Here is a 15,088-nt window from a genome sequence, read left to right on the forward strand (position 1 = left end):
TATTATGGTACATAGACTTTCTTTATCTGAGTGGTTGCGATTTCCCTGCAGTAACCACAATGTCTGGCTGGTCACAGCTTACCTCAGTAAAATCAGGCATTTGGTGTGGATGCCAGTAGGTGTAGAATATTATTCCGTAGGGTCGGTAGATGATCCTAGTCAATTTTCTGAGTGGCTTTAAAATATTACATTTTAAAATCCACATAAACAAACAATGCAAGATTAATCATTCAGCTATGAGAATTTTAATTTTTATTCAAAAAAATAAGACAAAATGTAACACAAACATGATACAGTATGTGAAAAACTAAAAAATGGTTTACATTTATGACATGCATGGGTTTTTACACATGTATAAAGATATAAGACAAATTGTAAAAGGGTTGTCCCCTTCTGCCTATTTTTAGGCCAAAGGGTTAGCGATATGTAAAATAAACTGAGCTTTAATGTCTCTGTTGATTGGCTGAAGCACTGATATCGGCACCGCAGCTTGTCACGGACTTCAGTGGCTCAGCCGAAGCAGACGGAACAAGCGACTGAATGCTGATTAGGTGTAGTGCTCACGTCAGCAGCGCAGCATTACTGGAGACCAGAGCCACAGATGGACTTAAGGAGGGCAAGTAGAGCAAGGGCATGTAGAGCTCAGTTTGTTGTTTTTCTTATCCCTGACCCTCAGAACTAAAGATAGGGGAAAGAAGACAACTTTACCATTTTTGCCAAAGTGTGCCCAATTAGCTTTTAATTGGAATATGATTACATGGCTCACATTTTACTCTTTTCAGAGAAAAGCATAGTTGAAGTATCTAGTCCAAGAGGCAGGTTCCCACCAACTTCTACCAGTCTGTTCAGCCAGATGGACAGCTCTCTCCCTATACACATTTAGTCCAAGAAGCAGGTCCCAGCTATAAACACACACAGGGAGAGAACTGTCAGTCTAGCTGAGCAGCCTAGAGTCAGTGGGGACCTGCCTGCTGGGTTCACATTGCGTTAATGGCAATGCGCTGACGGCATCCGTTACATAGCGGCACTAACGCTATGTAACGGATGCGTTAGCGCACCCATTAGCTGCCATTATGTAGCGCATCGCTAATGCATGTCATAATCGGCATGTGTTAGCGATGTGCCGTCATTCTGTGACAGACCCTCAGACGCAGTCTGCAGCGTTTTCGGGTCCGTCACCGCTAGCACAGATGAAGCATCTGCGCTAGCGCGATCGCATAACGTGATCTTTAAAAGGCACTTGCGTTGCGCAGTCCGTTTAACGCATGCGTTGAACGGACTGCACTAACGCAATGTGAACCTAATAGGCACATCGTCCCAGCCATGCTTTCAACTAGGGGTTTTGGAATAAACAGTATCCCGTTTCTAATTCATGGTGCCTGTGGTTCAGGTAGCATGAATCAGCTGACAGGTTTTCTGTAAAGCACCACCATCAGGACCAGCAACTAAGAAGCACATAAAAGGATCATTGTGCTAAGACCTCTGCCCATTAACTATGCATTATTGAAGACCCTCCTAGTCATGTTGAATACACAAAAGTAGTCAGCTCCTAATCCCTTCATGTGTTTTTAGTTGCTACAGACACTTATTGTAGTGTGGCAGCAGTGCTCTCATGTGTGCCCAAGGAGTGAACAAGAATGTCCTCTCCAACCTAAAGAGGAGGACAAATCCCATTCATTGGGCATTAGCAAAACAGTGCATTCTCTTAGGCAGTTTCTGCAGCACCCATTCATCTATATTGGCAAAAGCTCTGCATGTGCAACAGGTGATCAAAGCCTCATATATAAAAGACCATATTATAGCTACATAGAACCTCCAAGTGGTACGGAGCCAAGGTAGGGAAACTTAAGACTTCTACAGCTACCTATGTAGAATGGATAACGATAAAGCGTTACTGGGATTGGTGAGATTATCGAGATTATAGTACTGACACAATCAGTGCTCAGTGATATTAATCCAATCAGTCAAAGTGTTATATTTGGAAAAAACAAAATTTTAATAGAACAATGAACAGAAATATTGTGTCAATAGTTAGCATCAAGTGTTAAACTGCTTAAGCGTGCAGTGTCACAATAACCACAACATTTAAAGTAATAGGATTTTAAGTGCACAGCAATTCTTGTATGTGCATAACCGCTAACTCTTAAACATCACAAGGGATGCAAAAACTAACTTTCTGCCCGTTGAAACAAAAGATCATGACACAGGTTATTGTTCCTTTTCTGTCATGATTATTACCTCTCAAGATTCTAAAACATGAGGGGTTTTTTGAAAACATGGTGCAATTACGAGCAATGAAAAAACAAACAAAAACCAACCAGCTATTTTTTTTCTCCCATTTTAAATGAGTTACCCATCTAATGTAAGTGTGGTGGAGATAAAATATTGTATGAATAAATATTTGAGTGTAAATAGTCAGGTTTGGGATGTTTTTCCTAATATCTTTCCTTTTTATTAAGAGCTCTTTGAAACATCTATACTAGTTTTGATATTCAATATATAAAATTTAAAAAACGTCTGCAAAGCATAAAACCAGTTGAAAACTTTTAGTTGCATTTATACATACATAAAACAGCCACAACATGTGACACTTCACTTGTTGGGTTCTTGTAACGCACTGCAATTCTATAAATACAGTAAGAAGCTTTATGAAGGATTGATCATGGTCTCAAAGGTTTGTATATAGTTTAGAGCTTTAGTCACAGCAAGGACAGCAACAACAGAACATCCTGCGGCATGGATGCTTTTTCTTGTACTCTACAGCTTGTTTGATTTGAGTCTTTGCTGCCCCAACATAATCTTTTACTTTTTCCATGTTTAATTCAACAACATTCAGCGTCTCAGCCTGCTCTTCAACCAATAAAGCCATTTGCAAGAAGAGATCATGGACCTCTTTTATACGGGTCTCAAGCTTTATGAGCTCCTTGTGTCGTGTTTCTATTTCATTCAGTGCTGATCGTGCAACTTTAACATCAGAAAGAAGATTTTCAGAGAAGACATCCCATTTCCCATGTTCAATCATATCTTCAATCTGGTTTCCAGAAACATCTTTCCCCATTATCTCAAGCTGACGTTGGATTCGAATTTTGCAATTCTCCCGTTGAACCATCTCTGCTTCATTATATTCGACCATGGCTTGCTGGAAAGCACGTGTAAGGGTAATATACTGAGATTTGGAAACACGTGCTATAACTGAACTTTCCCCATACTTGCTATCTGCATCTTCACTGAGGTTTTTGAGGTTCTGGAGTCTCCTGTGGATACCTTCTCCCCGTAGCTTAATGTCTTTCGCTATACTGTTGGAGTCCCTTTTTATGCTGCTAAGGCGACGCATAGAAGTAAGAAAGCGTGTTGTTTGCTTCCCCAAACGTTTCACATCAACCTTTAACAAGTGGTTTTCCGTCCGAATGAGTTGCATTTCTCGGTACAGGACTTCTAAAGAATGGTCAGTTTCAAACATAGCAATGTCTTGTGCAATGTTCTCATCGCTATTCTCAACATATTGACTGTGAAGTCTTGCATATTCCAACAGCTCACTGAGACGGTCCTTCATGATGACTGTGAAAAAAATAAAGATATCTAGTAAATATTGGCAAAAAAAATAATGAATACATATACGTTCTATAAACTACTCTAATGACCAAGACATTACTGCATACAATATTGTGCTGCAGTGTTTAAGTAGACCATAACTGAACTAAAGTGGGTACAGAGAAGAACAACCATTGCTGTTAAGGGAAAGGGAGAACTGCAATACCAAGACAGGAGTCATGACCCAGTCCGGGTTTTGAGTCCTGTCTGCCCTTTTCCCGGGCTGCTCATTTCTTTTCAAATAATTTTTATTGTATCTTTTGAAATTTAGTATTAACATGCGAAAATAGTCATATAATCAGCTCTCAAGGGAATAAGGGTAAGGAGAGGGAGGAAGGTAAGGGAAATGGGACTGGGAAAAGGTAAGTACAACTTTGTGGACACGCTGTCCAGACATAACAGAATTTGATAGTTATTAACAATTTTAACAGATTAACATATTTTATCCTCACAGGTATGCGGTAACCACCATCTTTTCTTTTAATGCGGTAAGTTGGAGTCTACCTCAACCCACTTCTTCCATTTCCTATCATATTTGTTATAATAATTGTTTGCTATTGCGAAGTTTTCTTCATATGTTTTATGTAGGTTAATTTGGTCTATAATTTCGGTAAAGGCCGGTAAGATCGGATTTTTCCAATGGAAGGCTATAATTTGTTTAACTACGAGACAGATATGAATTATAATAGATCTCACATTTGTGTCCGTGCTTTCCCAGTTCAATGACAACAAGGCCATTGCAGGGGTGACTATAGTGTTGTCTGTTAATAGTTTATTGATTAATTTTATGGCCGGTCTCCATAAGGGTTTCACCCGGGGGCATGTCCAAAACACATGTAGCAAACTTCCGTGTTCTCCACATTCTCTCCAGCACAATGGAGATCCTCCTGACGGTAGATGAGAGAGGCGAACCGGAGTATAGTACCATCTTGTGATGATTTTATAGTATGCCTCTTTCAATGTCATGCAGATGTTTGAGGCGTAAGTAAAGGGGATCGCATTTTCCCACTGTTCTGGAGTGAACGTTGTATTCAGATCCCTTTCCCATTTTGTCATGTGAGATAACTTATTAAATTGTGTATCATTGTTAAACCACCGATATATTTGCTTGTTGCTCCAAAATAGATGATGTTTGTTTTTTTTAATAATTTAATAATTGCTTCAGATATTTTTGGTTTGTTTGTGATGAAGTTTTGAGCTTGGTCCTTCAGTGCCAAATAAGGGAAAAAGGCTGAGGAGGGAATTTTAAATTTTTGTTTTACAGAGCTGAAGCTGAGAAATTTAACCCCATCGTGGATATCATTTAATTTTTTGATCCCATTGTCTCTCCATATGGGAGAGGGGTTAATATTTTGGATAAGCATGATAATCTCTATAGGGGTGTTGTGAAGAAGGATTTTCCTGTTGGATCCTCTCTTTCGTTTAGACAGTTTGTCCCAGGCGTATATAATGGGAGAAAAGATAGGGTGATGAGCGTAGGCATTACAAGGTCTGTTTAGAATATGGTCAAAAACCAATTCTTTAGGTGATTTATTATGGTTATGTGCAATTTCAAGATCAAGCCAGTTCAGAGAGTCTTCTTACATAAACCAGTACTGGCTTTGTTTTATTAAATTCGATAAATATAAAGCAGTTATGTTTGGTAGGCCTGTGCCCCCAAATTCCTTGCATTTATATAAAATGTTTGTGGGAATGCGGGCCCTTTTTTTATTCCAAATAAACAGATTAATTGTGGATTGAATACTAGTCAGGTAGGAAGTGTTGACTTTTAGGGGGAGTTTTCTCAATATATAAGAAATTTTTGGGACGATAAAAGTTTTTATTGCCAATACTTTGCCCCACCATGAGAGATCTTTGGTGCCGAGGAAATTTAGGTCCTTGTTTATAGTCTCCAAGAGTTTGTCCAGATTTTTCTTCATTATTGTGTCTAAGTTTTTTGAGATGATTGTACCTAGATAGTCTAAGTCTCCTTCTGACCAACTTAATGAAGCTATGTCCTCAATTTTCTTTGTTTCCGATTCCGTCAAGTAAAATGGCAATATTTTCGATTTATTTTCATTTATCTTGAAGAAGGTAATATTTGAAAAAATTTGAAGGGTTTTTTGTAGCTCAGAAATTGACTCATAGGGATCCGTCAGGGTAAACATCAGGTCGTCAGCAAAAAGCCCGATCTTGTAATGACGTGTTCGCGTTTGTAAACCTTTTATGTTATTATTTTGCCTAATTGATTGCGCCAGTGGTTCCATTGATAAAATGAAAAGAAGCGGAGATAAGGGGCAACCTTGTCTTGTACCATTTGAAATATCAAATGGTGTAGAGGAATAATTGTTTGCATAAATTTTAGCTTTTGGCCTTGAATAGAGTGCCATGACGCTGTTGATATATTTTTCGTTACACCCAAATTTCCGTAAAACTGATGTTAAGTAAAGCCAGTTTAGTCGGTCAAAAGCCTTTTCGGCGTCTAGAGTTATAATTACCGTTGGCACTTTAGAGGAATGAATCAATTTGATTGAGTTAATAAGTCTTCTAGTGCCATCTGGTGCTTGACGACCCGTAATAAAACCCATCTGGTCCCCAGGAATCAATGACGGCAAATAGGATTTGAGCCTATTTGCTATTGGCTTGGAGTAAATCTTCAGACCTGTATTAATTAGGGAAATTAGCCTGTAATTTTTAATAAGGGTTAAGTCGGAATTGTGTTTGGGGATCAAAATAATTGTCGATTCTAGCATTTCTGCTGGGAAATTACCTGAGGAACTAGCTATATTAAAAAGATTTTGTAGATGTGGGGAGAGTAATTTAGTGAAAGTTTTATAATATTCGTTTCCGAAACCATCTGGGCCTGGCGATTTAAAGTTCTTGAGTTGGAGGATAGTTTTTTCGATTTCTTCTTGGGAGAATGGGGAAGTTAGGTTTTCTAAATCGTCGTGGGTCAATTTTGGAAGGTCAATTGAGGTCAGAAATTTTTCGATGTCAGAAATATTGGGATGTGGGGTGGAAGGTTGGGAATGTAAATTATACAATTTGCTGTAATAATCTGCGAAGGAGTTGGCTATATCTTGGGGATGAGATACTGTTGTACCATTTTGAGTTTGTATTTTGGTGATCCTGTTTACTTGAATTATTTTTTTCATTCTATTAGTCATGTATCGCGTTGGCTTATTAATTGAGGAATACTGCTTCATTTTGGAAATTTTGACCATGGTGTGGTATGATGAAAATATGATTTTCTTGAGCTCCTGCCTGAGTTTTAGTAGCTCTGTTTTAATTTGAGTAGATGGAGGGTTTGAATTTAGTTGTTCGCTTTCTTTATCTTTTATTTTATTTTGAATATCCTCAATCTGGATCCTAAACATTCTTTTCCTTTTTGCAGAGATTTGGATCATGATGCCCCTTATGACCGCTTTATGGGCGCACCAGTGGGTGAATGGGGTTGTTTCAGTAGGTAAATTTTTTGTGAAATAATTTGTTAATGATTTTTCTATTGTTGATCTGTGATCAGGGTTGTGTAATAGATTAGCGTCACATTTCCATAGTGGATTTTTATTAATCGTGTGGCCAATTTGAATTTCCGCTGAAACTGGGGAGTGATCTGAGAAGGTTTTCCAATCTATAGTAATGCTATGGATTTTGGGGAGCGTAAAGATATCTGATAAGATTAAGTCAATTCTTGACGCTGATTGATGAGGGTCAGAAAAATGGGAGAATTCAATTGAAGTGGTGTTTAGGCACCGAAAGATGACAAATAATTCGTTTTGATGTATCCAATTGTCTAAAGTGTGTGGTCTGTATCTATTTGGGTTGGAGGAATCCATATTTGCATTCGGAACCATATTAAAGTCTCCTAACCAAATCATGGCACCTCTCTTGACTGACATGACTTTTTTATTTACTTTGTTCAGGAAACCTATTTGACCCGTGTTGGGGGCGTAGATATTAACAATTGTGCAAATCTGGTTATTCAGAGAACAAACAAGAATATGAAATCTCCCTTTAGCATCTTTGATCTCCAGAAATTCAAATGAGATAGTTCCTTTGATGATGGTGACCACGCCGGGTTTCTTTTTTGTGTTGTCAGACTTGTAGATATATGGGAAGTTTTTATGCGAAAATTTTGGGTTATCTGTGTGTTTGAATTTGGATTCCTGTATACAAATTATTTCGGCATGGCTTTTAATTAGTTCCCCGGGCTGCTCATTTCAAGGGTTAACTTTGCTCTGCCTCATTCTGTGTTTGGGTTTGCCATTTAGCTTTGCTGCATCCTGCAGACGGTGTCAGTTATATTTTCTGCCTACGGCGTGAGTATCTGACTCTGGTAGTACCTTGATTGGTCCTGCTGCGCTTTCTGACCTTGCCTGTGTCTATTCCTCCTTCCCTGCCCGTCCTGTTGTGAACTCTGTTTTTGGGCTCCCTCTTGTGGTCACAACTGGTACTGTGTGAGTGCTGTCTTTGGGCTCCCTCTGGTGGTTCTTTGTGTCATTCTGCAGGTCTGAGGCAGGATCAGCTGTATCGTTATCTCTTAGCTGGTTTCCTATTTAGTTCACCTGGACTCTCAGTTGTTGCCTGCTGTCAATGTCTTCAGTGCTATTTTGGAGCTCTCCTGCAGTCCTTCGTTATCAGTCTCTTCAAGAGAAGCTAAGTTTTGCTTGGTTCATTTTTTGACCATCAGTGGTCATATGTTTCTTGGTTTATTTTTGTTTCTTGTCCAGCTTGCTAATATGTGATTTCCTTGCTTGCTGGTAGCTCTAGGGGGCTGAGTTTCTCCCCTCACACCGTTAGTTGGTGTGGGGGTTCTTGTATTCTCAGCGTGGATATTTTGCATAGGGTTTTTTACTGACCGCACAGTTCCCTATCTAGTATTAGCGGGCCTCATTTGCTTAATCTGTTTTCATTTCTACGATTGTGTTTTCCCCTTACCTCACCGTTATTATTTGTTGGGGGCTTCCTATATCTTTGGGGTGATTTCTCTTGAGGCAAGTGAGGTCTTACTTTCCCTCCAGGAGTAGATAGTTTCTCAGGCTGCGTCGAGACGTCCAGGATTTTAGGCACGTTCACCGGCTTCCGTTAGTGTGTTGGTTAGGATCAGGTTTGCGGTCAGTCCAGTTACCACCTCCCTAGAGCTCGTGTCTATGTTCATAAACTTAGCTAGTCCGTTTTGTGATCCTCAGCCACTAGGATCATAACAGTACAGCAGGCCAAAAAAGTGTTTAATGCATCGCAGAAGTGGGATAAGAGAAGCCCTGAGTACAATTTTTTTTTTCTTTCTCTATCTTTGCTGCAGTTTGTCCAGCTTCTCTCAACCCCTTAATCTCTGGGTGGTTTTGTGTTCAGCTGCAGACATGGATATTCAGAGTCTGACTTCTAGTGTGGATCATCTTGCTGCAAGGGTGCAAAGCATTCAGGATTTTGTTGTTCATAGCCCTATGTCAGAGCCAAAAATACCTATTCCTGAGTTGTTTTCTGGAGATAGATCTAGGTTTCTGAATTTTAAGAATAATTGTAAATTATTTCTATCTTTGAGACCTCGTTCCTCTGGTGATTCCGCTCAGCAAGTTAAAATTGTTATCTCCTTGTTACGTGGCGACCCTCAAGATTGGGCCTTCTCTCTGGTGCCAGGAGATCCTGCATTGCTGAATGTGGATGCGTTTTTTCTGGCGCTTGGACTGCTTTATGAGGAACCTAATCTTGAGAACCAGGCAGAAAAGGCCTTGCTGGCTCTTTCTCAGGGCCAGGATGAAGCTGAGGTGTATTGTCAAAAATTTCGGAAATGGTCGGTGCTTACTCAATGGAATGAGTGTGCCCTGGCTGCAAATTTCAGAGAAGGTCTTTCTGAAGCCATTAAGAATGTTATGGTGGGGTTCCCCACGCCTGCAAGTCTGAATGACTCAATGGCTTTGGCCATTCAGATTGATCGGCGTTTGCGGGAGCGCAAATCTGCGCACCATCTGGCGGTGTTTTCTGAACAGAGACCTGAGTCTATGCAATGTGACCGAGTTCTGACCAGAATTGAGCGGCAAAATCATAGACGTCAAAATGGGTTGTGCTTTTACTGTGGTGATTCAACTCATGTTATCTCAGCATGCTCTAAGCGCGTTAAAAAAAAAAAAAAATCGCTAAACCTGTCACCATTGGTACTATACAGCCTAAATTCATTTTGTCTGTTACTTTAATTTGTTCTTTGTCATCCTACTCTGTTATGGCTTTTGTGGATTCAGGTGCTGCCCTGAATCTGATGGATTTGTCGTTTGCCAGGCGCTGTGGTTTTGTCCTGGAGCCTTTGGGAATTCCCTATTCCACTGAGGGGAATTGATGCTACACCATTGGCTGAGAATAAGCCTCAGTATTGGACTCAAGTGACCATGTGCATGACTCCTGTACATCAGGAGGTGATTCGCTTTCTTGTGCTGCATAATTTGCATGATGTTGTCGTGTTGGGTCTGCCATGGCTGCAGGCCCATAATCCAGTTCTGGATTGGAAAGCTATGTCTGTGTCAAGTTGGGGTTGCCAGGGGGTTCATGGCGATGCTCCTTTGGTATCAATTGCTTCTTCCACTCCTTCTGAGGTCCCTGAGTTTTTGTCGGACTACCAGGATGTATTTGATGAGCCCAGATCCGGTGCCCTGCCTCCTCACAGGGATTGTGATTGTGCTATAAATTTGATTCCTGGTAGTAAGTTCCCTAAGGGACGACTTTTTAATTTGTCTGTACCAGAACATGCCGCAATGCGGAGTTATATAAAGGAGTCTTTAGAGAAGGGACATATTCGCCCGTCCTCCTCCCCTTTTGGTGCAGGATTCTTTTTTGTGGCCAAGAAGGATGGTTCTCTGAGACCTTGTATAGATTATCGTCTTCTAAATAAAATCACGGTCAAATTTCAGTATCCTTTGCCATTATTATTTGATCTGTTTGCTCGGATTAAGGGGTCCAGTTGGTTCACCAAGATAGATCTTTGTGGTGCGTATAACCTTGTGCGTATTAAGCAGGGGGATGAATGGAAAACAGCATTTAATACGCCCGAAGGCCATTTTGAGTACTTGGTGATGCCTTTTGGACTCTCTAATGCTCCTTCTGTGTTCCAGTCCTTCATGCATGACATCTTCCGAGAATATCTGGATAAATGTATGATTGTGTATCTGGATGACATTTTGGTCTTTTCTGAGGACTGGGAGTCCCATGTGAAGCAGGTCAGGATGGTATTTCAGGTCCTGCGTGCTAATGCCTTATTTGTGAAGGGCTCAAAATGTCTCTTCGGAGTACAGAAGGTTTCCTTTTTGGGTTTTATTTTTCTCCTTCTACTATTGAGATGGACACAGTCAAGGTCCAGGCTATTCATGACTGGACTCAGCCTACATCTGTTAAGAGTCTTCAGAAGTTCTTGGGTTTTGCTAATTTTTACCGTCGCTTCATTGCTAATTTTTCTGGCGTGGTTAAACCCTTGACGGATTTGACCAAGAAGGGTTCTGATGTGACTAATTCGTCTCCTGCGGCCGTGGAAGCCTTTCGGGAGCTGAAGCGCCGGTTTTCTTCGGCTCCAGTTTTGTGTCAGCCTGATGTCTCTCTTCCTTTTCAGGTCGAGGTTGATGCTTCTGAGATTTGAGCAGGGGCTGTTTTGTCGCAGAGAAGCTCTGATTGCTCTGTGATGAAGCCTTGTGCTTTCTTTTCAAGAAAGTTTTCGCCTGCCGAGTGAAATTATGATGTTGGTAATTGGGAGTTGTTGGCTATGAAGTGGGCATTTGAGGAGTGGCGACATTGGCTTGAGGGAGCTAAGCATCGTGTAGTGGTCTTAACTGATCACAAAAATCTGATTTATCTCGAGTCTGCCAAGCGGCTGAATCCTAGACAGGCTCGTTGGTCGTTGTTTTTCTCCCGTTTCGATTTCGTGGTCCCGTACCTGCCTGGTTCGAAGAACGTGAAAGCTGATGCTCTTTCTAAGAGTTTTGTGCCTGACTCTCCGGGAGTTTCAGAGCCGGCTGGTATCCTCAGAGAGGGAGTGATTTTGTCTGCCATTTCCCCAGTTTTGCGACGAGTGCTGCAGAAATTTCAGGCGGATAGACCGGACCGTTGCCCACCAGAGAGACTGTTTGTCCCAGATAGATGGACCAGCAGAGTTATTTCCGAGGTTCATTCTTCGGTGTTGGCAGGCCATCCTGGGATTTTTGGTACCAGAGATTTGGTGGCTAGGTCCTTCTGGTGGCCTTCCTTGTCGCGGGATGTGCGTTCCTTTGTGCATTCCTGTGGGATTTGTGCTCGGGCTAAGCCTTGCTGTTCTCGTGCCAGCGGTTTGCTTTTGCCTTTGCCTGTCCCGAAGAGGCCTTGGATGCACATTTCCATGGATTTTATTTCGGATCTTCCAGTCTCTCAGAGAATGTCTGTCATCTGGGTGGTGTGTGATCGTTTTTCCAAAATGGTCCATTTGGTGCCTTTGCCTAAGTTGCCTTCCTCCTCCGATTTGGTTCCTCTATTTTTTCAGAATGTGGTTCGCTTGCACGGCATCCCTGAAAATATTGTGTCTGACAGAGGATCCCAGTTTGTGTCCAGATTTTGGCGGATCTTTTGTGCTAAGATGGGCATTGATTTGTCTTTTTCGTCGGCCTTCCATCCTCAGACGAATGGTCAAACCGAGCGAACTAATCAGACCTTGGAAACTTATTTAAGATGTTTTGTTTCTGCTGATCAGGATGATTGGGTGACTTTTTTGCCATTGGCCGAGTTTGCCCTTAATAATCGGGCTAGTTCTGCTACTTTGGTTTCGCCTTTTTTCTGCAATTCTGGTTTTCATCCTCGTTTTTCCTCGGGTCAGGTTGAGCCTTCTGACTGTCCTGGGGTGGATTCTGTGGTGGATAGGTTGCAGCAGATTTGGAACCATGTGGTGGACAATTTGAAGTTGTCACAGGAGAAGGCTCAGCGCTTTGCCAACCGCCGTCGTGGTGTGGGTCCCCGACTTCTTGTTGGGGATTTGGTATGGCTGTCTTCTCGGTATGTTCCTATGAAGGTTTCCTCTCCAAAATTAAAGCCTCGCTTCATCGGTCCTTATAAGATTTTGGAAATCCTTAACCCGGTGTCATTTCGTTTGGACCTCCCAGCATCGTTTGCCATTCATAACGTGTTCCATAGGTCTTTGTTGCGGAGGTATGTGGTGCCTGTGGTTCCTTCTGTTGAACCCCCTGCTCCGGTGCTGGTTGAGGGCGAATTGGAGTACGTGGTGGAGAAGATCTTGGATTCTCGTATTTCTAGACGGAGGCTTCAGTATTTGGTTAAGTGGAAGGGCTATGGTCAGGAGGATAATTCCTGGGTTGTCGCCTCTGATGTTCATGCGGCCGATTTGGTTCATGCCTTCCATGTGGCTCATCCTGATCGCCCTGGGGGTTTTGATGAGGGTTCGGTGACCCCTCCTCAAGGGGGGGGGGGTACTGTTGTGAACTCTGTTTTTGGGCTCCCTCTTGTGGTCACAACTGGTACTGTGTGAGTGCTGTCTTTGGGCTCCCTCTGGTGGTTCTTTGTGTCATTCTGCAGGTCTGAGGCAGGATCAGCTGTATCGTTATCTCTTAGCTGGTTTCCTATTTAGTTCATCTGGACTCTCAGTTGTTGCCTGCTGTCAGTGTCTTCAGTGCTATTTTGGAGCTCTCCTGCAGTCCTTCGTTATCAGTCTCTTCAAGAGAAGCTACGTTTTGCTTGGTTCATTTTTTGACCATCAGTGGTCATATGTTTCTTGGTTTATTTTTGTGTCTTGTCCAGCTTGCTAATATGTGATTTCCTTGCTTGCTGGTAGCTCTAGGGGGCTGAGTTTCTCCCCTCACACCGTTAGTTGGTGTGGGGGTTCTTGTATTCTCAGCGTGGATATTTTGCATAGGGTTTTTTACTGACCGCACAGTTCCCTATCTGTCTTCTGCTATCTAGTATTAGCGGGCCTCATTTGCTTAATCTGTTTTAATTTCTACGTTTGTGTTTTCCCCTTACCTCACCGTTATTATTTGTTGGGGGCTTCCTATATCTTTGGGGTGATTTCTCTTGAGGCAAGTGAGGTCTTACTTTCCCTCCAGGAGTAGATAGTTTCTCAGGCTGCGTCGAGACGTCCAGGATTTTAGGCACGTTCACCGGCTTCCTTTAGTGTGTTGGTTAGGATCAGGTTTGCGGTCAGTCCAGTTACCACCTCCCTAGAGCTCGTGTCTATGTTCATAAACTTAGCTAGTCCGTTTTGTGATCCTCAGCCACTAGGATCATAACACCGTCCTGTCTTAGTGATTCCTTGTTGCTTTTGGATTTCCTGGTATTTGACTCGGCTTTGACTGACTTGACTTTGCCTCTGGTCCCTGGTACTTCTGCCTTTTGTCTGGTATTGACCCTTTGGCTATCCACTGACTGTGCTTGTTTTTACCCTTTGTACTGCATGACAGTCTAGGTTTTGACTCGGCTTGTTTGACTATTCTGCTGCCACCTGGTTGTAGCTTCGCTGCAGCACTGCAGGTCTGCCATTGCAGACTTGTTACTATCCTTCCACTCTATTGCCATCTAGTGGAAGTGACGGTTACCTGCATAGCTGCAGTGTGACAACAGGTTATCAAACTTGGGGTCATTCAGATTATAATAAGATCGCCCGTAAACCTTTGTGTTTCCAATGTACAAATATATGAAGGGACAGTAGAGAGAACTTTCTTTAACTAGGCCTACTAGAAACTAAAAGGTTTAATCAAAAGGATGGATTTTTTTTTTTCAAGAAAGGAATCTCTATCACAGGTTATAGGTACTAGATTTTGTGATGTGACATTGATCCAGGGAACTGGTCTGATGCCAAATATGCAGTTGGGAAGGAATTTTTCCCTAATATGGGGCAATTAGGATCAGCCTCTTGTGTTTTTTGCCTACCTCTGTGTTGCTTGTTATGGTTCTCAATGGCAAGAGAACATAGCCCAGCAAACATACGAACTAGCTCTTGGAAGGATGGAAACTAAACTGACCATGAACTAAACCTGCCGCACAACTAACAGTAGCCGGGTAGCGTAGCCTGCGTTTATCCCTAGACGCCCAGCGCCGGCCGGAGGACTAACTAATCCTGGCAGAGGAAAATATAGTCCTGGCTCACCTCTAGAGAAATTTCCCCGAAAGGCAGACAGAGGCCCCCACAAATATTGGCGGTGATTTTAGATGAAATGACAAACGTAGTATGAAAATAGGTTTAGCAAAATTGAGGTCCGCTTACTAGATAGCAGGAAGACAGAAAGGGCACTTTCATGGTCAGCTGAAAACCCTATCAAAATACCATCCTGAAATTACTTTAAGACTCTAGTATTAACTCATAACATCAGAGTGGCAATTTCAGATCACAAGAGCTTTCCAGACACAGAAACGAAACTACAGCTGTGAACTGGAACAAAATGCAAAAACAAACAAGGACGAAGTCCAACTTAGCTGGGAGTTGTCTAGCAGCAGGAACATGCACAGAAAGGCTTCTGATTACAATGTTGACCGGCATGGAAGTGACAGGAGCAAGGCTAAATAG

The 15,088-nt window shown here is 42.0% G+C and overlaps 1 protein-coding gene across 3 annotated transcripts in view; it reads right to left on the reverse strand.

Annotated features, from left to right (window-relative positions):
* Positions 1-227: 227 nt before the first annotated feature.
* STX11 (syntaxin 11) overlaps positions 228-15,088 on the reverse strand; it is a 108,720-nt gene continuing 93,859 nt past the window's right edge. For 2 of the 3 annotated variants that reach the window (XM_077283037.1, XM_077283035.1), the window contains exon 2: positions 234-3,558. In XM_077283037.1, coding sequence (XP_077139152.1) covers positions 2,696-3,553 — 858 coding nt within the window. In that variant the 5' untranslated portion in view covers positions 3,554-3,558 and the 3' untranslated portion in view covers positions 234-2,695. Of the gene's footprint in view, positions 3,559-15,088 lie in introns of all 3 variants that reach the window. The other variant, XM_077283036.1, reaches the window with a different exon arrangement.

Source organism: Ranitomeya variabilis, chromosome 2 (genome assembly GCF_051348905.1).
Source record: "Ranitomeya variabilis isolate aRanVar5 chromosome 2, aRanVar5.hap1, whole genome shotgun sequence".
Classification (NCBI taxonomy): domain Eukaryota; kingdom Metazoa; phylum Chordata; class Amphibia; order Anura; family Dendrobatidae; genus Ranitomeya; species Ranitomeya variabilis.